This window comes from Haliotis cracherodii, unplaced genomic scaffold (genome assembly GCF_022045235.1).
Source record: "Haliotis cracherodii isolate W230 unplaced genomic scaffold, xgHalCrac1.p SCAF_17, whole genome shotgun sequence".
Classification (NCBI taxonomy): Eukaryota; Metazoa; Mollusca; class Gastropoda; order Lepetellida; family Haliotidae; genus Haliotis; species Haliotis cracherodii.
This window is the reverse complement of record NW_027266272.1, coordinates 26,058,896-26,086,408: the sequence shown is the minus strand read 5'-3', so window position 1 is coordinate 26,086,408 and position 27,513 is coordinate 26,058,896. Positions and strand designations below refer to the sequence as shown.

The 27,513-nt window shown below is 43.2% G+C and overlaps 1 protein-coding gene across 1 annotated transcript in view; it reads left to right on the top strand.

Annotated features, from left to right (window-relative positions):
• Positions 1 to 27,513, top strand: part of LOC139465017 (uncharacterized) — a 179,300-nt gene that overhangs the window by 133,929 nt on the left and 17,858 nt on the right. Inside the window, exons 5-7 of the mRNA XM_071246684.1 lie at positions 7,364 to 7,747; positions 15,820 to 15,996; positions 18,399 to 18,449. Coding sequence (XP_071102785.1) covers positions 7,364 to 7,747; positions 15,820 to 15,996; positions 18,399 to 18,449 — 612 coding nt within the window. The remainder of the gene's footprint in view (positions 1 to 7,363; positions 7,748 to 15,819; positions 15,997 to 18,398; positions 18,450 to 27,513) is intronic.

The following is a 27,513-nucleotide window of genomic DNA, read 5'->3' as shown; positions in this document are numbered from 1 at the left end:
TGTGTATTAAAGTTGCTTGTTCAGAAAGTATGTGGATTAAAGTTACTTACCCAGTAAGTATGTGGATTAATTGTTTTGGCCCAGTAAGTATGTGGATTAAAGTTGCTTGCCCAGTAAGTATGTGGATTATAGTTACTTACCCAGTAAGTATGTGGATTAAAGCTGCTTGCTCAGTAAGTATGTTGATTAAAGTAACTTACCCAGTAAGAATGTGGATTAAAGTTGCTTGCTCAGTAAGTATGTGAATTAAAGTTACTTACCCAGGAAGCATGTGGATTAAAGTTGCTTTCCCATTAAGTATGTGGATTACAGTTGCTTACCCACTAAGTATGTGGATTACAGCTGCTTACCCACTAAGTATGTAGATTAAAGTTGTTTACCCAGTAGGTATGTGGATTAAAGTTACTTTCCTAGTAAGTATGTGGATTAAAGTTGCTTACCCAGTAGGTATGTGGATTAAAGTTACTTTCCCAGTAGGTGTGTGGATTAAAGTTCATTTCCAAGTAGGTATGTGGATTAAAGTTACTTACCCAATAAGTATGTGGCTTCATTGTTTTTGCCCCGTAAGTATGTGGGATAAAGTTGCTTGCCCAGTAAGTATGTGGCTTAATTATTTTTGCCCAGTAAGTATCTGAATTAAAGTTACTTACCCAGTTAGTGTGTGGATTAAATTTACTTACCCAGTAAGTATGTGGATTAAAGTTGCTTGCTCAGTAAGTGTGTGGATTAAAGTTACTTACCCAGTAAGAATGTGGATTAAAGTTGCTTCCTCCGTAAGTATGAAGATTAAAGTTACTTACCCAGGAAGTATCTGGATTGAAGTTGCTTTCCCATTAAGTATGTGGATTACAGTTGCTTACCCACTCAGTATGTAGATTAAAGTTGTTTACCCCGTAGGTATGTGGATTAAAGTTGCTTACCCAGTAAGCATTTGGATTAAAAGTCCTAGTCAAAGTTCCAGTCCCAGCCCCCGTCCAAGTCCAAGTCTCTGTCCCAGCCCCCGTCCAAGTCCAAGTCTCTGTCCCAGCCCCCATCCAATTCCAAGTCTCTGTCCCAGGCCCGTCCCAGTTCAAGTCTAAGTGTCAGTGTCGGCCCCAGCCGTCTGAATCTCAATCCCAGTCTCCAGTCTTAGTCGCCAGTTTCAATCCCAACCTCGGTCCAGTCCAAGTGCAAGTGGCAATCCCAGTCTTAATTTCATCCTCAATTCTCAGTCACAGTCTCTTATCCAGTCTCAATCCCAGTCTCCAGTCTGCTATTTCCAGTGCCAGTGTCAGCTTTAGTCCCAGTCCCAGTGAATTCCTGATGGGCACAGATGCTTAGAACCCCATGCTTGACTTAAGATCCAGTTATTAAAGATTAGATGGTCGCGACATGTGGTCAAGCTGATAGTATCATGTTATATGCCCCTAGGGCGTGTATCGCTGCTCATGCGATCAACCACGGGCTGGAATCACCTATTTGCACCCCACCGTGATATAGCTGTCTATTACCAACACGTGTAAAATACATTCACTAGAAGTCAGCCAGGACTCAACGACCTAACTGACGTCCACATTATCACCTTTTCTTTCTGGTCAAATAACAAACAAATTTTACCAAGACTGATTACACCTGAGTTGAGCAGAATACAAAGGAGGCGTCCAAAGAGATTGTCCGGCGTGTTTGCCAAGCTTCCTTTGAACGGTGCTTATCAAGAAAAATGGTGGACAACCATCGCCTTCTCCAACAACACCTTGCCAGCCCCGGGCGCTGCGTAGCAGGGGTCTAATTCATCAGGCCTAAGGCATTATTGTCCTGATGGATCGGCAAAGGACTCTATAACTCTTGATTTGTCGTAATCTGTTTACCTACCCTTGGATTTGCTACATTTATCGCATCGTTCTATTTGACCCACTGCGCTGACAAAGGACACCGACCCTTGCAAACACATTGGAATTGCATTCCGCACCGTTAAAATCCAATAATTGTCTATCAGTGCGATTTTCCATTTACAAGTCTGTGAAAGGTTTCCTCAAATGATAATACAGATGTCCCCAGAGGGCCAAACCGGACAGCCATGATGAATATTGTTATCGTTCAACTTCCAATGCCCGCTCATCAACATTCCACCACAGCAATATTTATACGGCGCGTGCGGCACGTGTAGTTGTAGCACGAGCACCTCGTGCTTCCCGTGAGCAAGGTAATTAATCCCGTATCACCATGGGGGGTACCTTCATCAGCCTCGGGGGACATTTTGTGTTAATAATATCTTGGTTATCACAGCTAATGGGTTTACGCCCGTGTTGCACTATTCGTTCGTGTGAACCTTTAACCCATGGGATAAGCGGTATTGTTTTACGAAAGCTGTTGTGACATTTGGTTAAGAATAATGTGACGCCTCTGAAATCTTTGGTCAGGTGTTTTGAACATCACATAAACACGGCTGCGTCGGTTTCAGAACAAATATGGCGACTTTAAAAACAGGTTCGTTGTTTTGGCGAATCTACATATGAAATATGCATGTATCTAGTGCAGGGTGAAATCAAATTAGCATACAGTTTATCAAGGACATGGAGTTAGTAGTCTTTAAGATTGCCACTTCAAAATGAAGCCGTGCAGAGCATTTCGTTGGAGATTCAAGTCACGCCTCCGTGTTTTTCAGCCAAGTTAATGGAACTCCACATCAAGACAACCTATCTTCTAATGTCATCTCGTGTGGTGATCGAGTCATGGCGTAAATCTGTACAAATCTAATCAAGTGTAGCTTTCTCTAAGGACATGGGTGCTCGCATGTCCCAGTCGTCGATGTTGTCGTAATTTGTTATGCAGAGTTGCGTCCCTTAGTCTAGACAGGATACGAATCACCGAGTTTCCCTTTAGCTCCTATTATCCCCCGTCGCGAAGTGGGAAGAATGTCTAGGAATGAGTGCTGTCCGCCCGTCCGTCCGTCACGATTTGTTTCCGGAGGATAACTCAAAGATCAGTCCCATTCCCAACACTACTCCCAGTCTCAAACGGATCTAGACTGACCTCAATTTGTAACCAGGGAAGGGAAATCTATTGACGATATTACCTGGAGATATTCCCATTTAAGAACGAATTACTGGTCCAGCATGGCAAGTTGTAGCCCGTAACAAAGCTGTGTACAGTTTCAGCAGCTGGCTATGAAGCACATGGCTCATATATCACACAACAAGGCCATGAATCCTGACTTGGGATATCATCAGTTGCAAGCAGGGGAAGGAACAATAAACTGTCCAAAGTTGTACAAATAAAGCCTTTCCTTGGTAGGTTTAACTTCAGTTAAGTAGTTCAAGGGGTCACGGGTGGCCCAGTCGTCTAAGGCATCGCAATTCAATGTGCAGAGTTGCGCCCCTTAGGCATGCCAGCAACCTTTGATCGTGGTTCGAATCCCAGTTTGATTTGACAATATGTTTATGTTTATAGGTTTGTCAGCACCATACCCGTGCTCATGGTTTTCACCAAAGTGGCAAATGTCTAAGGCCTGCATGATCTCGGGTTTTCCACCCTCTTCAAGCTTGGTATAGTAAGTGACACGCTAAAAACTAAAAAAACGCGTGCAAAGACGACGTTAATTAACGCGAGCACCTTCCTCTAGAAACGAGATGCAGAAAGGACGATAACTTTTGACCTACTCAAACCTCGTGAGACGTTGAATTTAATGACGTAAATTTTATTCGAGCGTCCTCGCGTTTCTGATAGAGTCGCCGTGTCGAATTATTTATTACAAGAACAGAGATGCACGCACCGAAACAGCAAAATAATCACAATAGCCCCAGGTCATTTCGACAGTTATGGATAATTAATATGATATGGATCTCCATTCGGTGTTTTTCTAACGATTATTAAACCACCCAGGGCGTGAAGGAGAATTGACTTTTGCCAGTGAGAGATGCATATGAAAGTAGTGTGTTCCTATGTGTAGATTCTGGAATACGAAGTGTGGTAATTAACTGCTACTTTCGCTTGATCAAAAGGTTTGCATAGTTGTAATGAATTACAAAAAATAAGGCTTCAGCGCAAAAAATATTATGTATCTCCAGGAGATATTAACATACCAGCCAAGCGTCAATGCATGGAGATAACTGACATACAGTTCAGAGTAGCTTTGAGACCTTACTTGCAGAGTCGTTGAAATCTCTTTATCATAGTGGGGGCGGTCGGGTAGCCTAGTGGTTAAAGCGTTCGCTCGTCACGCCGAAGACCCGAGTTCGAATCCCGACATGGGTACAATGAGTGAAGCCCATTTCTGGTGTCCCCCGCCGTGATATTGCTGGAATATTGCTAAAAGCGGCGTAAAACCATAGTCACTCACTCACTCGATTTATCATAGTGAGCTGGTTTAAACAGGTAGACCTGTCGTAATGATATTGAATGTGTAGCCCGTGAAGATCCGAGGTAGAGTAGACCCGTGAAGATCCGGGGTAGAGTAGACCCGTGAAGATCCGGGGTAGGGTAGAACCTTGAAGATCCAGGGTAGTGTAGACCCGTGAAGATCCGGGGTAGAGTAGACCCGTGAAGATCCGGGGTAGAGTAGACCCCGTGAAGATCCGGGGTAGAGTAGACCCGTGAAGATCCGGGGTACAATAGACCCGTGAAGATCCGGGGTAGAATAGCAACCAATGCTAAGCATCCGCGTCGGGTAGCCTAGTGAATAAAGCGTTCGTTCGTCACGTCTAAAACCCGGGTTCGATTCCCGACATGGGTACAATGAGTGAAGCCCATTTCTGGTGTCACCCGCCGTGATATTGCTGGAATATTGCTAAAAGCGGCGTAAAATCAAACTCACTCACTTACTGTTTTCGGATAGTGGTGTGTCTGGTCCAGACACGATTATTTAATGAACTGTGATATGGCTTGATTTTTACTTTGGCGTGAAACAACTTTCAATCACTCATTGAAGTAGTGGAACCATATGGAAACTTAGTTTCAGGTCGTAGTCATATTCGACTTGAGTGAGTGAGTATGGTTTTGTGCCACTTTTAGCAATACTCCAGCAATATCATGACGGGGCGTCCAGAATGGGCTTCACTCATTGTACCTGCGTGAGAAATCGAAAACTGGTCTTCGGCGTGACGAGCGAACACGTTAACCACTAGGCTAACCCAATTTGATCAAGTGGGTTCATACTAAATACATCACTTTTATATGCAGCTGTACCAGTAAGTGAGTTGCGTTTCAGTTATATCACAGCGTGTCAGCCGAATGTGGGAGCAAGCACGAAGTGATGTAGGTCTCAGACGTGTACCACTTTGGTGAAACCCACGAGCTGACAAACTTTGGCTAAATTTGTCATAATCGCCAACAGCTGAAGGGATGATGTAAATCCGGCTGGGGTCCATGCAGGTAGCAAAAGTACTGTAAGTCCCCATGGACCCTAGCATGGTGGTCTACCTTCAGCTGCTGGCGACCTATAGCCTGTTTTTATCTTGTATCGTTATGTATAGTACTATTCTCTTTTATAATTCCATACTAGTTTTATATCTTTTTCTGTGATGAATCTAGTAATTTTACTGTCCTTCGTTGACAGGTTTTTATACAAATTTCAATATAGGTATTATGTTTAACTATTGATAGTCACGATATGGCTGAAATATTGCCGATGTGACTTAAAATTTAACTCACTCACTCACGAGCTGACAAACTCACGGGTATGGTGCTGACAAACCTATAAACATAATCAAGTCAACCTGAGATTCGAACCACGATCAAAGGTTTCTGGCATGCCAAAGGGACGCAACTCTGCACATCGAATAACTGCGCCATCGACGACTGGGCCACCCGCGACCCCTTGGCGTTACTTGAACTACATAACCTGAAGTTAAACCTACCAAGGAAGGGGATTATTTGTACAACTTTGGACAGTTTATTGTTCCTTCCTCTGCTTGTTACTGATGATATCCCAAATCAGGCCTCACGACCTTGTGTGATGTGTGAGCTATGTGCTTCATCAGTTGCTGCTGAAACTGTAAACAGATATAAAAATGGTTGTTTGTTTGTTGTTTAACGCCGCACTCAGCAATATTACAGCTATACGACGGCGGTCTTTAATAATTGATCCTAGATCAGACAATTCACTGATTGATATCATGTGCGTCGTTCATCGATTGAGATACGATGACATGCATCAACCAAATCAGTGAGCCATCCGATCCCGTTAGTTGCCTCTTACAACAAACATTTTCGGCTCTACCACAAGCATTGGATGCGAGATATGTTGATGGCTACAACTGGCAGAACATCAGTTCTAATTTGGTAATATCTCCTAGCTTGTTTCGTAATACATTTCTCCTACCTGGATACTACATTGTGTCCTACGACAAAGATTATGCTCAGTGTAGACCTGTTAGGATCCGAGGATGAAGACTCCAAATGTGGGACTTGGAGTCCTGCTGGGGTGGTTGTCTTTGAGTAATGCTCTGCAAACGAAATGTGACTGCCGGAGGGACGCACAGCACTCATTCCTACATGTATATGTCCGTCTCTCTTCGTGGCGGTGGGTGGTAGCAGCTATAGGGAAACTCGGTGATTCGTATGGAGGTATGGAGCTGACAAACCTAGAAACATAATCGGGGGAACTACAGTCCGTTTGACTCCAAATGAGAACGATGAATTGCAAAATAACTCGAAATCCAGAAAAGTGTATGAAACATCAATACGGTACTTGACCATGAATACCCTGTACCCAACAAAATCGGAATTTTGTTTAATTTAAGACCCATGACGGATGAAGTTCTTTAAGAAACTATCATGTAATTTTGTATAGAAATGTGTACATGACACGTAGGGGGACAAACCGTGGAAGGAATAGCGCAAGCACGCATGCACTGCACGTTCTGTGGTAGGGGAAATGACAGCGTTAGAGGGGCCGTCTCATGATAATTTCAGTCGCAATCTGACTCGCTCATGCCATAGATCTCGTCGTCGGAACAGCTGTATTAACCCTTCATCCAGCATTTCCCAGCATGTCCTTTGGACCTGGTCCAGTAAACCGTACTGATTTGGATCAAATTACAACACTATTTAGCGCATGAGTTGTATTTCCATGTCTGGTTTCCGGGTTGGAATAATTCACCGCTACCAATGATGTATGTAAGATCCAAGTAAATTGTTTTGACAAAAATATCTATTTCCAGGAAATACTGCACAAAATGATTTTGCATCAAGAAAATCGCATGTAAAATAAATTTCTCCGGAAACAAATTGTTTGGCTCCTCATTTCGGTTTGTTTGCTTGTTTGTTGTTTGTTTGGTTGTTTGGTTGGTGGTTGGTTGTTTGGTTAGTGGTTGGTTGTCTGCTTGGCTGGTTGTTGGTTAGTTGGCTACTTGTTCAATAAAGTCTAAACATATTTATCTTCTAGGACACAGGATAGAAAATTCGTGCGACCGGAACTACAAGGAACTGACCAGTCGTTTTGGAGTGATGATGAACCCTGGGTACATTAGTACCACAGATTCCGGGATGCCATCCAGACAATGTTATTGGCTGATAAGGCAACATACGGGTACAACGGTCATGGTCACTGTTCATCTCGCGTACAGAAAAGCAGGAATGCCGAACTGTAACACCCAGTTTCTGCAGGTCCGCTATACAGAATGCCGAACTAAGAGCTCCCGCATCAGATCCTTCTGTGACTTGAAGAAGGTCAATCAGAAGATAGAATCCTGCGGCGATGTATACATCACTAGTTTCCTGCCTCCTGCCATCGAAGACCTGTCCGACAGGTTCTTGGTCTCCTATACAGGTGAGCTTTCAATTGTTTTCTCGAATTTTGCTACTTTTTATGACTCTATTGATCAATCTTGCTTTCACCACGATCGAGTTGAACTCTTGCTATCACGTTGTCTTGGACTACACCATGGGTTGTTGTTAGGTTTTGTCGGAATTTTACCGCCGTCGACGAAACTTCTTCTACCGAGTGTCTGTTACAGAAAGATTGTTGATGTTGGATATTATTAATCAACTGATTTCTTCCATATAGGATTTGGGAATACGTTTGGCAAAAATTATGAGAAGGTCTAATGTCAAGGTCAAGTGAATGAAAAAATCATACTAAAACGTTTTTTAAAATGTAATTAATGCATTTACCACCGAACTTGGCAGATTCCACCTCTGTGGTGGGACCCTGATTTGAAATGATTTTGGTTAAGATTAGTCAAAGGTCAAGGTCAGTATTTTTGTAAAACATGGCTGTACAGGTGTGGTTACCTCTACACTATACATCTGCATTTAACTACTGATATATGGATATCCCGCCACACTTATCTTGGTGGCATGTCCAGCCAAGGTCAAGGCCAAGGTAAAGGTCAAGGCCTTTGATGTTATTGTGAAACCTGTTTGCATCATCCATTGACATTTACTGTTGCACTTTTACTTGGTCACCCTCGCGACATGTAATTGGTTTATCTCGATTTAGTTCAAGGTCATGAAGTCATGTTTTCGGACTTGAATTATATGGAATGTTTATATAATATTTTGGAGGCATTGGGGAAATCCCGGCTAATGGACTGCTTCCGAGTTTACTTGAAAGTACCCCCAGTAATGAACTCTTGTAGTTCATATGAATTACTGCAGTCACGTTAAATTACCGCAGTCACAATTATCTGTCGTATTTACAACACTCTCATTAAAATCAGATCTTAGTTCTCGTTACCGCTCAACAAAGATCTGAGGACATCCCACTACGGGTCACGTCAGGCCGACCTTTCGCGAACTTTGACCGACCAATGGAATGACTCACAAGAAATCGACATTATCCAATCAGAACGCAGCTTTCTCGAGCTTTCGGCACTAGTGTCTCACTAGCGCCTGAACCTCGAAACATATTTTGTAAAAATAACTTACAATGAAATAAAAAAAAATGAACAGAAGACCATTCTGGAATGGTTAACAGATGGCCTTAATTGCATGGCAGTACTTCCCACGGGTAATACAAAGTCTCTTCCGTTCAAATGTTCATCCCACTGAAGCAAGAGATGCTCAGTCGCAAAGCGCGAAACCCTCGTTCGGTATACCCCGTGTTAAACGTTTCAATGTTGCACGATAAGTAAACACGTTCCGACCGTCACTTTCCCGATCTGGTAAGCGACGCTCTGATTGGTCGGACGAAAGGTCGTTCTGACGTGACCCGTAATGGGATGTATTCATGAACTGATTTTAATGACATTGCAGGCACAATTAGCTGCTGCAGTCATAATGAACCACCCCAGTCACAAATAGTAACCACAGTCATAATGCACTACCGCAGTCATGAAGAATCATCGCAGTCATAATGAACTACCACGATCAGAGTCATAATGAACTATCGCAGACAATGAATTGTCTGCCCCAATTAAATCAAACTACCACAATCAATACTGCATTTGAAAGTTGGAACAAGTGTATTTCTCACGTCTTGTCATTCGAGGTGGTCTGTGAAAGTGAAAGACCCCTTCCACGTTGCACGTCAACAAGGCCACAATTGCAGCCCTCGCAAGACGCTAAACCCGTGCGTGCAGGTAAAACACAGCTGTATATTGGACCTCGTCAGTGTTGATCCAACTATGCAGTAGGATAATCTGTCAACAGACAAGCCTGAAACGATAAATAGATTACATTTGCATCTGGATGAAGCGTCTGTCGGTGCCCCGGGCTGAATTAGTGTGGAGATTCCACAGCCATGATAGGAATAATTGTACAAGTTTCGCAAACTCGCTTGAAGTGGGCGGTGGGGTAGTCTGGTGGTTTGAGTGTTCGCTCTTCACGCCGAAGACCCGGGTTCGATTTCAACAGTAGTACATAGTCCTGAGACCCGTGAAGATCCGGGGTAGAATAGGTCTTCAGCAACCCATGCTTGCCCTAAAAGGCGACTGTGCTTGTCGTAAGAGGCGACTACCGGGATCGGGTGATAAAGCTCGCTGACTTGGTTGACGCATGTCATCGTATCTCAATTGCGTGGATCAATGCTCATGATGTCAATCACTGAATTGTCAGATCCAGATTCGATTATTTACAGACCGCCGTCACATAGCTGTAATATTGCTGAGGGCAGCGTTAAACAACAAACAAACAAACAAAACTTAGAGCTGAGGTATGAAGTTACTAAAAGCGACGTAAAATCCGAAACAAACCCAAGGCGATCTTAGAGCTACAACCTCCGTATGTGTCTTTGTTGGAGCATTGGAGTTGTCGACTGTCGTAAGGCGATTGAGTTGAAATGGGAGACAGTTAACATCGCGTTATAACGTCGGCATTTACGTAGCGACGTGTGCGTGCGTGCGTGCGTGCTTGCGTGCGTGTGTGTGGACTAATGCCAGTTAAACGGCCCACTTTTATACCATGTCCCAGTTCACCTCGGATACTCCACTCCCGCTCAGACACAGTATACTGACTCCGAACCTACTAGTCATTATTTTTTCCACAATATCCCGAGCGTCAGGCAGACGAAAAACATAAAAACAAGTACCATCTTTTAACGTCTTTTTGGATATGACGCTGCCGGGGATCGAACCACCGCCATTCCGTTCTTCTGCCAGACGCTCTATCCACTGCACCATAGAAAAGGCAACCCAGAGAATAGATGCCACGAGCTTTGACACTGTCAGGAAGATGGATAGTGCAAGATGGCGGCACAGACAGAAACAGCAGCAGCTAAACAGTTAACGGTCGATAGCGTGATTAGCAACGTAGACAGTTGTTAACTTATTTTTACCCTAAACGAGCGCAGAAGATCTTGCCTATCAATCACAGGAAGATGATTGGTATTAATTCAAGGCTGGCTGACTATTATACCAAATCATTTAAAACAACAGCTGCCTGATTAGAGAATCGTCGGAGTGTTGGCGCTGTATGACTGTCAGAATTATTGAAAGATCAAAGACACAGGTATTGTGTAAGGATATTATGATTTTATATATTATCATATACAAATGTCAGTTACACATCCTACTTGGCATGATTTAAAAGATAGAGAAACTTAATGGGGCACTGAAAGACATAACCCAGTCTGGACTATGTAAGTAATATGTTTCTACAAGTTTATGTGCCGTCCGCACGTCATATCCATAATCTTGTGGACGTCATGGATGCGGTAGGTGATGTTTACTTGGAAATGGTCGGAGTCAGCGTTAGAGAGGCGAGTTTATTTGGATGGTTCAACTAACTGTGTGCCGTGTTATACCGTGAGCGCAATTCTTAGTGTCTGCTCTGCTTGGGGTGAGAGGGCGCCATATAACGACCATGACACTAATAATCGCATTCATAATGTAAATTAATAGGGAATCGAACCCGGGTCTTCTGCGTGACGAGTGAACGCTTTAACCACTAGGCTACTCGACCGCCCCCGGCGTGAGAGAGGCGAGTTTATTTGGATGGTTCAACTAACTGTGTGCCGTGTTATACCGTGAGCGCAATTCTTAGTGTCTGCTCTGCTTGGGGTGAGTGGGTGGCATATCACGACCGGGACACCAACAATCGGATTCATAATGTAAATTAGTAGGGTATTGAACCCGGATCTTAGGCGTAACGAGAGGTCGTTGTTACCACGGGGCTACCTACCGCCATGTTTCGCCCAGGTTCGTCTCTCCGTATCATCTTGCTGTCATCTAGCCATCATCCTGTCGTCATCTAGCCGTCATCTTGCCGTCATCAAACCTTCATCTTACCGTCATCTAGCCGTCATCTAACCGCCATCTTACCGGCATCTAACCGGCATCTTGCCATCATCTAACCGTCGTCTTGCCGTCATCTAACCATCATCTAGCCGTCATCCTACCTTCATCTAGCCGTCATCTAACCGTCATTTAGCCGTCATCTAACCGTCATCTAGCCGTCATCTAATCATCATCTCCCCTTCATCTAGCCATCATCTAACCGTCACTTCGCCGTCACCTAACCGTCATCTACCCGTCAACTAGCCGTCATCTAACATCATCTAACTGTCACCTAACCGTCATCTACCCGTCAACTAGCCGTCATCTAACATCATCTAACTGTCACCTCACCGTCATCTACCCGTCAACTAGCCGTCATCTAACATCATCTAACTGTCACCTAACCGTCATCTACCCGTCAACTAGCCGTCATCTAACATCATCTAACTGTCACCTAACCGTCATCTACCCGTCAACTAGCCGTCATCTAACATCATCTAACTGTCACCTAACCGTCATCTACCCGTCAACTAGCCGTCATCTAACATCATCTAACTGTCACCTAACCGTCATCTACCCGTCAACTAGCCGTCATCTAACATCATCTAACTGTCACCTAACCGTCATCTACCCGTCAACTAGCCGTCATCTAACATCATCTAACTGTCACCTAACCGTCATCTACCCGTCAACTAGCCGTCATCTAACATCATCTAACTGTCACCTAACCGTCATCTACCCGTCAACTAGCCGTCATCTAACATCATCTAACTGTCACCTAACCGTCATCTAACCGTCATTTAATCATCATCTAGCCGCCGTCTTGCTGTCATCTTACCGTCATCTAACCGTCATCAGTGTCCCATGCAATGATATTGCTGGAACATTGCTAAAATCGACATAAAACCATATACTCACTCACTCACTCTAACTGACTTCTTGCTGTCATCTAGCCGTCAGCTTGCCGTCACTTTACCGTCATCTAGCCGCCAACTTACCGTCATCTAGCCGACATCTAGCCATCATCCTGTCGTCATCTAGCCGTCATCATGCCGTCATCTAGCCTTCATCTTACCGTCATCTAACCGTCATCTAACCGTCATCTTGCCGTCATCTAGCCTTCATCTTACCGTCATCTAGCCGTCATCTAACCGTCATCTTGCCGTCATCTAGCCGTCATCTTGCCGTCATCTTACCGTCATTTTACCGTCATCTAACTGTAACCTTGCCGTCATCGTACCGTCATATAACCATCATCTAGCTGTCGTCTTGTCTTCATCTAACCGTCATCTAACCGTGATCAGTGTCCCACGCCGTGATATTGCTGGAATATTGCTAAAATTGGCATAAAACCATATACTCACTCACTCACTCTAACTGTCATCTTGCTGTCATCTAGCCGTCATTCTACCGTCATCTAGCCGTCAACTTACCGTCATCTAGCCGTCATCTAGCCATCATCCTGCCGTCATCTAGCCGTCATCTTGCCGTCATCTAGCCTTCATCTTACCGTCATCTAGCCTTCATCTTACCGTCATCTTGCCGTCATCTAGCCGTCATCTTGCCGTCATCTTACCGTCATCTAGCCGTCATCTTACCGTCATCTAGCCTTCATCTAACCGTCATCTAGCCTTCATCTTACCGTCATCTAGCCGTCATCTTGCCGTCATCTAGCCTTCATCTTACTGTCATTTTGCCGTCATCTTGCCGTCATCTAGCCTTCATCTTACCGTCATCTAGCCGTCATCTTACCGTCATTTTGCCGTCATCTAGCCGTCATTTTGCCGTCATCTAGCCGTCATCTTGCCGTCATCTAGCCTTCATCTTACAGTCATCTAGCCGTCATCTTACCGTCATTTTGCCGTCATCTAGCCGTCATTTTGCCGTCATCTAGCCTTCATCTTACCGTCATCTAGCCGTCATCTTACCGTCATTTTGCCGTCATCTAGCCGTCATTTTGCCGTCATCTAGCCTTCATCTTACCGTCATCTAGCCTTCATCTTACCGTCATTTTGCCGTCATCTAGCCTTCATCTTACCGTCATTTTACCGTCATCTAGCCTTCATCTTACCGTCATCTAGCCTTCATCTTACCGTCATCTAGCCGTCATCTTACCGTCATTTTACCGTCATCTAGCCTTCATCTTACCGTCATCTAGCCGTCATCTTACCGTCATTTTGCCGTCATCTAGCCGTCATTTTGCCGTCATCTAGCCTTCATCTAGCCTTCATCTTACCGTCATTTTACCGTCATCTAGCCGTCATCTTGCCGTCATCTAGCCGTCATTTTGCCGTCATCTAGCCTTCATCTTACCGTCATCTAGCCTTCATCTTACCGTCATTTTGCCGTCATCTAGCCTTCATCTTACCGTCATTTTGCCGTCATCTAGCCTTCATCTTACCGTCATCTAGCCTTCATCTTACCGTCATTTTACCGTCATCTAGCCTTCATCTTACCGTCATTTTGCCGTCATCTAGCCGTCATTTTGCCGTCATCTAGCCTTCATCTTACCGTCATCTAGCCGTCATCTTACCGTCATCTAGCCTTCATCCTACCGTCATCTAGCCTTCATTTTGCCGTCATCTAGCCTTCATCTTACCGTCATTTTGCCGTCATCTAGCCGTCATTTTGCCGTCATCTAGCCTTCATCTTACCGTCATCTAGCCGTCATCTTACCGTCATCTAGCCGTCATCTTACCGTCATTTTACCGTCATCTAGCCTTCATCTTACCGTCATCTAGCCTTCATCTTACCGTCATCTAGCCGCCATCTTACCGTCATTTTGCCGTCATCTAGCCGTCATTTTGCCGTCATCTAGCCTTCATCTTACCGTCATCTAGCCTTCATCTTACCGTCATTTTGCCGTCATCTAGCCGTCATTTTGCCGTCATCTAGCCGTCATCTTACCGTCATCTAGCCGTCATCTTGCCGTCATCTACCCTTCATCTTACCGTCATTTTGCCGTCATCTAGCCTTCATCTTACCGTCATTTTGCCGTCATCTAGCCTTCATCTTACCGTCATTTTGCCGTCATCTAGCCGTCATCTTACCGTCATTTTGCCGTCATCTTGCCGTCATTTTGCCGTCATCTAGCCTTCATCTTACCGTCATTTTGCCGTCATCTAGCCTTCATCTTACCGTCATTTTGCCGTCATCTAGCCTTCATCTTGCCGTCATCTAGCCTTCATCTTACCGTCATTTTTCTGTCATCTAACCAACATCTAACCTTAATCTTGCCGTCATCTAACTGAAATCTAGCCGAATTCTAACCGTCGCCTTGGCTTCATCTATGCGTCATCTTGCCGTCTGCATCAAACGTTAAGACGAGCGCTACCGTGACACTAAATATTCGTGGTCGCGATCAAGAGAACGTTTGTTTTGATCAGTGGTGTATTGTATTCCTCGTTATTACGAGACGCAATACTGATTAATCAGATGTGGTAGAGCCATAAACTGCATTATTAATGTGAGTTTCATGTTGAAGTTTTATATACATTTTAAGACAGAGCGTCCACCTTGTTGTGACGTTAAACCTCACGTGTGGCCCCGCCATCTCGCTTGCGTGCCCCAAGTAAGTATTCTATCAAATAAACGTCCGATTGTTATGAGTTTTGATTTGAGAGGTCTGTTGGACGTATTTATGAGATGCAACTATAAACATAGGAGGCACGTTGTGCTTACAGAAAGCCCTTTAGATGTCTGAGTATGATGCTGGTGCTTTAGATCTCATGGGGGACCAGTTACTGTATGTCATGCGCCAGCACAAATAGACATCAAATGACAAAAGCTCGGTTAAATCACGTCTGTGGTCGGTCGGACGTGTCCCTTCAGGGTCGATATACTGAGGAAGGGCCTTAACCATTCCGTGATAATATTGTGACTGAAATATACTACTGTCATTTATAATGAGTTCATTGAATTCTTGAAAACGAGTACTACAAGCAGGTTACTTTTCCTATTTTTGACATCGGTCGAAGAATGTGACGCTGATGTCTGGGAAGATGAAATGTACAAATGTTAATTTCACGACTTCATTAACAAGAAAACGTTGTGAACGATCTCTCCAAGAAACCACCGACAGAAAATCAGTTAATCCTCTTCCTGGTTTGTCGGCAATGCACGTTTGTCTGTTTTTATTGTCGGTCATCAAAACGGCTTATAATTACTAGGATATTTTTATTTTCAGTCGTTAATAACACGAAGGCACTAAGTTACATCCCCCTTGAAGAGGTCACGACTTGTGGGGCGGACTTACCGGTTATGACGTCATCGACGATGTCCACGCATGGGCCACACGTATCTGGCAGGAACTATGGTCCCAAAGACTCGCTATTTGATTATGGAGATGGCCAGTCTAAACATGGTGAGCATGGTTCTACATACGACTATTTGCATGACATTTTCTATTAGTGAATGAGTTGTGTTTAACGCCGCTTTTAACATCTATATCACGGCCTGTCAGCTTAATGTGGGAGGAAAGCCCCAAGTGATGCAGGTCGTAGACGTTTACCACTCCGGTGAAACCCACGAGCACGGGTATGGTGCTGACAAACCTAGAAACATAATCGGGGCGAACCGGGACTCGAACCAACTATCATAGGTTTCTGGCGTGCCCAAGGGACGCAACTCTGTACAGCGAATCGCGGCGCCTCAGACGACTGGGCCACCCGTGCCCCCAAATTTTCTATTAATGCATGTATCCTCGACAAGTCTTTCACTTTCACCTTGGCCCGTCCAACCTTGGACCCTTAGTCACGTTTTCTAAAGAACTGGTTTCAGTCTATTTTTTGCGCTTATGTAGGTATTAACCAACAAACCATACTATGTAAATCCGAGCAGTGCAGAATTGCGCAAAGTGTGCACGCAGGATTTTACGTTTATATTTTGGCGCTGTGATGGAATGTCGGCACTCCGCTTTTTAGAACAACGGATGAATCGAATTTTCGGGGTTGTGCCAATGTCAACTGTCAACAGAGATTAATCGCCGAGTTATCTGAGTTCGTATTAGGAACAAACATTATCGAAGTAAAATAATAACACGTTTGAAATTTTTGAAAATTATTACAGTTAGGCACGTGTGTTGAGATGGAAGAGAAACTGTTAACACTATGTTTATTTTACTCACAAATTGCTGTTAAAAGAGCATTTTTTTCTAACCAATTTGAAAACTTGTTCTGTGTGATTGTAGAGCGATGACAATTGCACGCTAGGTGTACGATACCATCTCCCAAGCCACCGCTCTACGAAATGCATATGGATGAGTTCAATTCCCAGTTTAATTTGAAAATTGTTTTGTAATCACAACCAGTTTGAAAAGCCAGTTTTTAGTTTGAACTTCATTTCAAACTGTGAAAACAACAGACGGAAATTGATATAAGACAGTTACTATGGTTACTGACCCGAGTTATGATTCCATATAAGTATGTTATAAGGTGAGGTGAAATGGGGTTTAAAGGTCGCGTCCAAGATTATTGCACATATATAGCGACGTGCATGCACGTGTGTGTGTGTGTGGCTGCTTGTACTAGTCCGGACTGATGCCGATTTATAGTGCTAGCTCACTGAGATACCATGCCGCAGTTAAGCATGCATACCCCACTCAGACACAGTATACTGACTCCGAGCCGACCAGTCCTTGTTTTAGCCCCTTAATGCCGAGCAACAGACAGGGTAACAGGGTGATTCAGGTCTCAGACGTTTACCACTTCGGTGAAACCCACGAGCACGGGTATGGTGCTGACAAACCTAGAAACATAATAAGGGAGATTCCGGGATTCGAACCCACACAGGATTCAGTTATACCTAAGGGACGCAACTCTGCGGCGTTAGACGACAGGGTCACAGGTGACCTCGTAAACACTATGCAATACCATCACGACTGGACTAGATTAATGTGCAATTTTAATTCGAAATTTATTTAGAGCCCTGCAAAACGACTCTAAACTTTCGAATCTTTATTTTATGAAGACATTACCTTTTCTTAATGAATAATGACATTTTTGAAAAATGTATAAGTGCTATTGGATTCTGAATAATCGTAACTATATTTTACTGTAAATGTAATTGTGAAGAAGTATTTGATGCATAATGCCCAAGAAACAGAAAATCTGCGTGAATGATCTAAGCCTTTATGTCATTTAAACGTGCTTGTTGGGATCTGTCATGGCAGTATGGAATACTGTAAGGGCCATTATTGCTTTTTCACATTCTCGCGGTCTCGACCTTCGGAAACAAGCCGTGAATTCCCAAAAGTACGAGAACGCGAGAAAATGAAATGTCACGTTGTCACGGATTTCGTCGTTTCGTGGCCTGATTTGACAAGTCGAGTTTTGCGAGATGTAACATATCCAAAATTCTATTCTCGCGTTTTCGACTTAAGACAAAAACACAAAAAAAACAGGGGAATGCGAGAACGCCAGATTTTGACGAAATCTCGCATTCTCGCGATCTCACATTCTCGCACTTTGGGCATATTTAGATTGTTGCCAAAGGTCGAGTTCCGAGAATGCGAGAACACGATCGCGAGTTCCCCTTACAGAATTCCACGGGGCAGCCATGTTGGAAATATTCAGGGTGAGTCATACATCAACGCGTAATTTGATGAATAAGTCTACTGTGAGCGTGTCTGTTGTGTAGAAACGTACACTTAACTTGTCTTGTGTACAGTTTTAGTTTGACCTGTGTATTTTTGCCGTTAACATCTTCATCTATTTCTTTGATCTATAAAGACCAGGTGAGCTTTAGAATTGCTTCTTTTCCTTCCAGACACTGAAGCGTCCGAAGAGTCCGAACTGTCCGGAATCCCACTCAGAATCAGTAAGTATTTTGGGGTCCTGATCGCACAAACGTGTGTTCACCTTTACACCATATCTACATAGTCGTCAAAGACACATTCGCTGTTTGTCGTCAGTGGTCCCGTGCTAGTGGGCTTCACGAAATGTGGTATTTAGTAACTAATTATATAAATGTCGAGAGCCTGCATTACTTCGGGCTTTCCTCCCACGTCAAGCTGACATGCTGTGCTATAACTGACAAACTGTTCAAACTGTTCACTCACTCACTAACTCAATGCAGAAGTCGTCGTAGTGTTTCATTTCTGCTACTGTAAAAGATTTAAGTAAATATTCCTCAACCCAATCGTCTAATGCACGATTCGCTGTACATAGTAGCGTCCCTTAGGGATGTCAGGATTCTCAGCACTGTTCGTGGGTTAACGTCAAAGACAAGGAACAGTTTGGTCTTCCCACTTTAAGCTGACACGACCTGATAAAACTGGAATGCTGTTCAAAGAGGCGTTGAACCCAAGCTACCCACTGGGTTTACTGTGATTTTAAGATAATAATGATAATAATAATGAGGAGGAGGAGGGGGATGGGGATGATGATGATGATGATGATGATGATGATGATGATGATGATGATGGATGTGCTGAAAATAATATGTTGTGGGTCCCTCCTTTCAAAGACATGTTTTGAAGCGCTGACTGAGTATGCTGAATTCAGGATATTGTCTACAACCGATAATTGCTATTGTATTAAAAAATGATGAAGCCGTTTGTCATTTTAATGAAACACCACACGGATTATAATCGACCGGATTCGGACCAATTGCCGACAGATCCTGCGAGTTAAGGAACGACACAGCGAGCAATAACGTCGATAGCGTCACGGTAGGAGGCCATTGTGTCTCGTTTCAAATCTTGATTCACTTGATGAATACAACATTTCAAAATCAAACTGGTGTATATACGGAACTAGATGGTGAATTCGGGTCAGAATTGATCTTCAGCAACCGTGCTTGTCGTAAGAGGCGACGGACGGAATAAGGTGGTCAGGCTCTCTGATCTGATTGTGTGACAATTGTGTGGATCGATGCTCATGATATCGATCACTGAATTGTCAGGTGCAAACTCGATTATTTACAGACCGCCGTCATATAGCTGTGATATTGCTGAGTGGGGCGTTAAAACAACAAACAAACAAACACAGATGGTGAATTGCAGTGCGTGTGCGTGTTCTTAAGTCCGGGTAACTTAATAGTAGCACCACGTCGTGGTAAACCTTAAATTTGTTGTCAATAAAGTTATTTCCCAGAAGGCAACTTCCAAGATGGCTGCACTTTATCATTGACAGAAACAAGGGTAAATTACGTGTCAAGAAGGGAGAGTTGGTGAATTTATAAAGGTGATTATTGGATTGTCGGCCTGGTACACTGACATTTTTTTCCAAAGTGAATGATAGCGTCGCTTCATCAAAGAGGCACTTGAAGTCTCCTTCTCTGCAAAGGTCGACCACCGAGATGCATTATGGGAGAGAAACGCTCGGAAAAACAACACCTACAAATATTCACGACAGTTATGCCTGTGAATATTTTACATTAAAGCTGTCGTTTAGATCGCTTTAGGACACATATGAATAATACGATAGCGTACGATCTTACACGTCCGTTGGGTCGTGATGTTCAGAATAATGTCCAATGTCATTAAATTGTGCCAAAAATACATCGGGAGACATATGCATGATTTAATATTAATAATAATAATATTAAGTGCATTTATAATGTGCCAGATTCCATTCACCAAGTGGATGCTCATAGCGCTACACTATTATTACCTCGGTCAATGGATCTGTGAGCACTCGATTTTCATTCTCAGCTCCCTGGGGCGCATGCATCCCAAGCTGCCTGTGAGGCGCTAGAAGGTCAACAGCCACATTACCATCTCATCCTACCGGGTACCCACTCACTGCTGGGTGAACAGAGGCACATTTCGAACATAGTCATGGGGAGGGGGGGGGGGGGTGGGAGGGTGGTTTCAGGACCGAAGACCTGCTTAAAGTTGTCACCCATCCAATCTCACCTGATTTGTGATCTGTGGGCTGTGCACAGGACCACGTGCCACCACGTTATTTCGTGTTAACGTTGGTAGAGATAACGGTACAAGTCGTGTCATTCCGAGGCAAGCTGAATGCTATCACTGAAACTTTCTAATCTCTGAAGAAACAAAGCTGTGAACTTTTTCTAAAAAAAACACATTTGTAATTGACTTCCGCTCGTCAAATTTCAAACTTTGTTATAAAATGTTGTAAACTGGAGTCGATGAAAATTGCGACAGTGTTCCCCATTATAACTTGCAGAGTTAACTCCCCTTCGTACACGTTAAGGTGGGATAGCCATGTAGGTAAAGCGTTTGCTCGTCACGTTGAAGACACAGTTCGATCCCCCCCACGAGTACACTGTGTCAAACCCATTTCTGGTGTCCCCCGTCGTGATACTGCTGAATTTTGCTAAAAACGGCTTAAAACCATACTCACTCACTCCTTCCCGTCGTCGGTGAAAAGCCTGGTAATTCTGATTTTTTCATTCCGTTGGCATTTTCGATGTTTAAGATCGGAGAACCGTAAAACAAGCCAAAGAATGAAATGACGATGTATTCTGATATGTTTGAACATCTGTCTTATTCAATCTTGAGATGCCCGAAATTATGATACATTGTTATCTATAAACATTCCAGCAAAACACAAACTGAAGGAGGTTTTACGCATTTGCTAAATTAAAAACTTTTTTTACCAATATGTCTTGAAATACTAAATAAATGCATGTTTATGATACGTGCAGTCTGAATATTTGCAGTTAAATTTACACCATCAGATAGGAATATTAATAGTCTACATCCCTGGCGTGATTTTGTAGTCTGAGGCAGATCAAGTAACACGCAAGCAACTCCATTTTTCAGCGTCAATGTGCGCCAGAAAAATAAATCGGCATCCAATTTCTGTTTCTATAATTTTATGTCTAAATTTAAAAGTACAAATCTGTTTTTCTTCTACCGTGCATCATCAATCATTCTATGGTCATCCTTACCAACATCAGCTAGGCAACCCACGCAGAACAACGCTAAACCGTACAAAACTTCAAACAAGGCCACATTATGGTTGAAATTCTGAAATTTGAGTGAGTGAGTGAGTGAGTTGGGTTTAACGCCGCTTTTAACAATATTCCAGTTATATCGCGGCGTGTAAGCTTAATGTGGGAGGAAAGCCCGAAGTGACACAGGTCGTAGACGTTCACCACTTTGGTGAAACCCACGAGCACGGATATGGTGCTGACAAACCTAGAAACATAATTGGGGCGAACCGGGACTCGAACCCACAATCATAGGTTTGTGGCGTGCCAAGGGGACGCAACTCTGCACAGCGAATCGCGGCGCCTTAGACGACTGGGCCACCCGTGCCCCCTCTGAAATTTGAACTCACTCGCGGTATCCAATTCAAATTTTGCTAGGTCAGTCCAGTAATAAGTACATGCAACTTTCAATGGTTCAATCGTCGCTTTGGTGTGGCAGAAGCATATAATCCATATTGTCCTCATTAAGACTGTTGATTTGTCAGCACTGACTGAAGGACCCGTAGCGGGCCAAAGTGGCACAATTCAGAACCACGATGCAATGTTCAAAGGCTCAATCATCTCTGAGAGACCCGTGAGTGAGTGAGTGAGTTAATTTTACATCGCATCGGCAATATTTCAGCCATATAGCGATGTGAACTAGGTTGAATAAGTTAGAGAGTGACCCGTGAAGATTCCGGGGTAGAATAGGTCTTCAGCAACCCATGCTTGCAGTAAAAGGTGACTTTGCTTGTCGTAAAAGGCGACTAACGGGATCGGGTGGTCAGGCTCGCTGACTTGGTTGATGCATGTCATTGATCCCAATTGCGTGGATCGATGCTCATGATATTAATCACTGAATTGTCTGGTCCAGACTCGATAATTTACAGGCCGCCGTCATATAGCTGGAATATTGCTGAGTGCGGCGTTAAACTACAAACCAACCAACCAATCATCTCTGAGAGGTTATTTAATATTTCTGACAAGATTACAATTTTTAGTTCCCTCCTCCGAGGCTTAATGTCTGCGAGCTGAAAACAGTTGCGACACAGGATCGGAGACTAACACAGGCGACTATCTGTAAGCAAAGGGTCAGACATGTTTGACAAGAACTCAATATCTTACTGGCATTTAGCATTATTAATGACCAGAAAATACAAATAACCTACCAAAATTGGCAGTAAGAAAACCAGGCGTGGGTTCCATAACAAAACTGATCTGATTGTCAAGCTTTGTACATTTATCTGAACTTACAAAGTTTCTATACCAGAGGCTGTGGTAACCGCACCTCTGTGCCGCTCCCTATAAACGATTTTGATATTGACTTGTCGCTACAAAGATACGCGCTTTCCCATTGTGTTTTCCTAACAGATCCCCCATCCAAATCTGCATCACTCTTTATTTGCTTCAGTAACGTGCTTGCGTCACGATCAAACGGCAAATACAACATGATTCACTTCCTAAGACACTCGCCTTTAAATACGAATACAGTAAACTACGGTTGTAACGAACTCAAAGGAGCCTTATTATAGTTCGTTATAACCGACGTTCGTTTTACGCATATTTACAACATATATACAGCAAATGGACGGGACAAAAACAACAGTTCGTTTTATCGGTCAGTTCGTTATAAGCGTGTTCGTTATAAACGCAGTTTACTGAAGTGCAACATTATGTTCACTTATCGACCGGACCATGTTGGTTTTTCCGCCTTTGCTCTTAGAAATGGCGGCGAAAAGTCCGTACCCTCTCGATGATGTGAACCCGAATGAAAGTTGCGTGACCAAATATAAATGTACACATATTTGAAGGTAGATGTTCAGGGGGGGAATGTTGTTACAGTTTTTGTTGGATCACGATTGAAATACATTATGACAGGTTTGGTTGGTTTGTTTGTTTGTTGTTTTAACGCCGCACTCGGCAATATTCCAGCTATATGATGGCGGTCTGTAAATAATCGAGTCTGGACCAGACAATCCAGTGATTGACATCATGAGCATCCATCCACGCAATTGGTATCGATGACATGCATCAACCAAGTCAGCGAGCCTGACCACCCGATCCCGTTAGTCGCCTTTTACGACAAGCATAGTTGCCTTTTACGACAAGCATAGTCACCTTTTACGGCAAGCCATGGTGTCCATGGGGATGTTTCGATTCAGGGATCTGTTAAGAAAACACTACTGCGTTGTGACAAGTCAGTGTCAAATCGTTTATAGGGATCAACACAGAGAATGGTTGCCGTAGTTAGTATATTAGGTCTGTTTTGCCCGCTTTGTAAGTACACTTGTACTTGAACAACCCGTGAAGATGCCGGGTAAGAATATTTGTCCCCAACTACCTATGCTTGTCGTGAGTGGCGTTTTTATGGATTGGATGTAAGGCTCGGTGGCTTGGTAGATTGGATGTCAATAGCGTGGATCGATGAGCATGATGTCAACATCTTCCCGAGGCAAGTGAGTTAACTGACTTAAAGTCTAAAGTCCAGTTTCTACCCTTGCCGAACTCGGCTGGAATTCCTGGGCTCGAACGTAGTGACCAGTGGCTATTACGAGTTATGTCCCTTCTAAGCTTCTCCCATGGACCAATGAGATTCCACTTCTCGTATCACTTGCATTTGCCTCAAACAAAATGGCGTCAAGAGGATCAAGATCAATGATGTGATAAAACGGGTCTTACATCGCGAAATGCATCAAATCACGTGAGCACCTTGATTAAAAACCTGAAAACATTTAGAAAATATCTGTTGACAACGAGTTGGCGGTGCACATGCTTTGCAAATCCTGCAATCGACCGAAATCTGCACAACAGTTCAGGAACCGGATTTCGATTTCGTTGCGCGATTTTGATTGGACCATGCATAGACTCGTTAGTCCAGCCAAAATGTAACTCCATAATACCAGCCTAGTTCGGCAGGGTGGAAACTGGGCTTTTATAGTCAGTTAACTCACTTGCCTCGGGAAGATGGATGTATCACTGGATTGTCTGTCCAGACTCGATTATTTACAGACCGCCGTCATGTAGCTGGAATATTGCTGAGTGCGGCGTTAAACAAGAAACAAAAACTTTTGTGTATTGATATGGTGCTGACAAACCTAGTCACAAAATCAATGCGAATCTGGGATTCGAACCAAAAGTCATAGGTTCCTGGAGAGAATAAAGCGACGCCAGAATCGAGGCGCCTCAAACTGATGTTGTGCATAACGGAGTGTTGATGTAATGTCATTTTTGCAGTGTAGCAGTGTTGATGGTATTACTGTTGTGGCAGTGTAACATATAGCGTTGATGCTAATACAGTGGTTGCTGTGTAACAAAGCTTTGGTAGTAATACAGCTGTCACGGTGTAACAGAGGGCCGATGTGATATCGTTGTGCGTCGGTAAACATAATAAAAAGAACCAAACATATATCTGAATCAAATTTAATCTGTCTCAAAGCACAATTCCATTGTCCAATACACCAATGCTAAAATGCACATAATAAGGCATATGATATTTACATGTCCGAGGTTTACGCTGCCTCTTTTTACTTAATTTGACAAATATTGATGGTTTTAAACTAAATTCCCAATGCACAAGTCAAATGTTGTATCACCAAACGTCAGCCAAATCGGCATTACTGAAATAAAAATGTTTCGAAAAATAAGTTTGGGAGAATCTATAATATAATTTCACTATATTTTCTTTTAGTAAGCTTTATTGGTTAGTGATTTAATGTGTCAAAGGTCACGTGAGTATTGGCGAAAATAGGGAAGCACTTAGGCGGACGTTGACAGAATCTCATTAAATCTGGTTTAGCTGGAATGATTAATCACATTAAGTGAAAAGTCACTTTGACCATTTGTCAAACTTGAGTGATCGAACGTGAAATGACGGTGACAAAAACGTCTTGAAACTGTTCTAGATACTGTTAAACCAACAAAGTCAGGATACTTTTGGTTTGTTTGGTTTTTTTCAAGATGAAATACCGCGGATGAGAGATGGTTATTTAATCTTTAAGAAAATAATCGTGAAAATAATATTCCCTTCCGTTTTCTGTAATTATTCGATAGATGTTCTAAAAAAATGTGTTGCCAGATAAAACCGTTCGGCTTCTTCTCAGAGAAAAATATTGTATGTCATCAAACAGTGACTGAAAAGTCCGTCTCATACTAAAATGCAACAACAAAAATTTATGAAACAAATTATGAAATAGAGTCACTTTTTCCAGAAGTTGTTTATACAGTCGGAACACACCAGTGAAGAATGAATAAAAATACCTCGGATTCTTTATGTCATGGTTTTTAGATCTATTTTGGAAACAGGGGCGACTTCAGGTCTGCATTAACGGTAGCTGAACAGAAACCCCGAAGGGTGTCTGATATTTTTCACCTACGCGCTGACCTTTACATTTAGACACGTAAGCTAAATTAGTTCGCGGAAACAAATCAACGCCTTGCAGTGGAGTGAGTGAGTTAGTTGTGTTTTATGACGACTCTTTTGGTAATATTCAAACCATGTCATAGTGGGGAACACCAGAAATTGGCCTCACGTTCGACGCATGTGGAAGGAAATCTGCGTCATTGATATGATTTGTTTGTTTTGTATGTTTGTTAATTAACGCCGCGCTCAGCAATATTCCAGCTGTAATAATCGAGTCTGGACCAGGCAATCCAGTGATTTACATCATGAGCATCCATCCACGCAATTGGGATACGATGACATGCATCAGCCAAGTCAGCGAGCCTGACCACCCGATCCCGTTAGTCGCCTCTTATGACAAGCATGGGTTGCTGAAGACCTATTCTAATCCGGATCTTCCCGGGCAATATTGATATAACGAGACAACACTTCAGACGCTAGACTACCCCAAACGCCGTCCTTGCTTTAGACGAACTACCCCTTACATTGATAGTTTCACAAGAGAACCTTGGTAGTATCAATTTTGTCCCAAAAATGTTGTTTGTTTGTTTTTTTATATGTTGGTTAAAACCCACGCAAAAATATTGCAGCTATATGACGGCGGTCTGTAAATAATCGCGTCTGGACCAGGCAATCCAGTGATTGACACCATGAGCATCAATCATGTGCAACAACTCTGTCAGTCTGATATGTTTTCTGTCTTCTTCCTCCGTGTCATGTGTCAAATATGGCCACATGACTACACCATATTTTGTAATGCAGTTTGTCTCTTAGCCTAGTGGGGCGGCCGGGTAGCCTAGTGGTTAAAGCGTTCGCTCGTCAGACCGAAGACCCGGGTTCGATTCCCGACATGGGTACAATGTGTGAAGCCCATTTCTGGTGTCCCCCGCCGTGATATTGCTGGAATATTGCTACAAACGGCGTAAAACCATACTCACTCACTCACTCACTCACTCTTAGCCTAGTGGTTGAAGCGTCCGTTCATCGTGCTTGAGTTGAAGCCAATGGTGCTTGGATTTATATTAAAGAAGGGATCAGTGCTTCCAACTCGCAAATTTTGTTCTGTTCAAGAACGGAGCCAAAGAAATGTTTTGGGGACAACAAATGGGCGTTTCCTGACGTTTTGTATGATATCTTATAACCATATGATATATGATTGCATAGGCGATATTATATATACATAATACTGCTCATTCTCCATCAATGGTTTATTGGCGTTAATGTTCAGCTGCACGGCGTCGTTTCTTGTCATTATACGATTTTATCCATTATGTAAGCTCCACTCGGTCTCTTATGTAACTGACGTTGAAACTAATCTAATAACGAATATATTTGTTTAAGAATCGAGTAACAGGCCTTGTCATGGAACAACGTTTGGGGACAGGTTGAAGATTATGAAAAGCAAATTACTTTATCATGTTTAGTTTAAAACTGCCTCTATCTCGCAGTAAAATAATAACTTTCAAGGTCATGTGTTAGCTATAAGTCAGAGTTATCCCCCCTTGGGCTTTAACCGTCAATTTAACGTTTGCAGGTGCTCTTCTAATCTCATTAACGGAACACATGGCCTCTAATTCACGTCATACGCGAGGGATTACG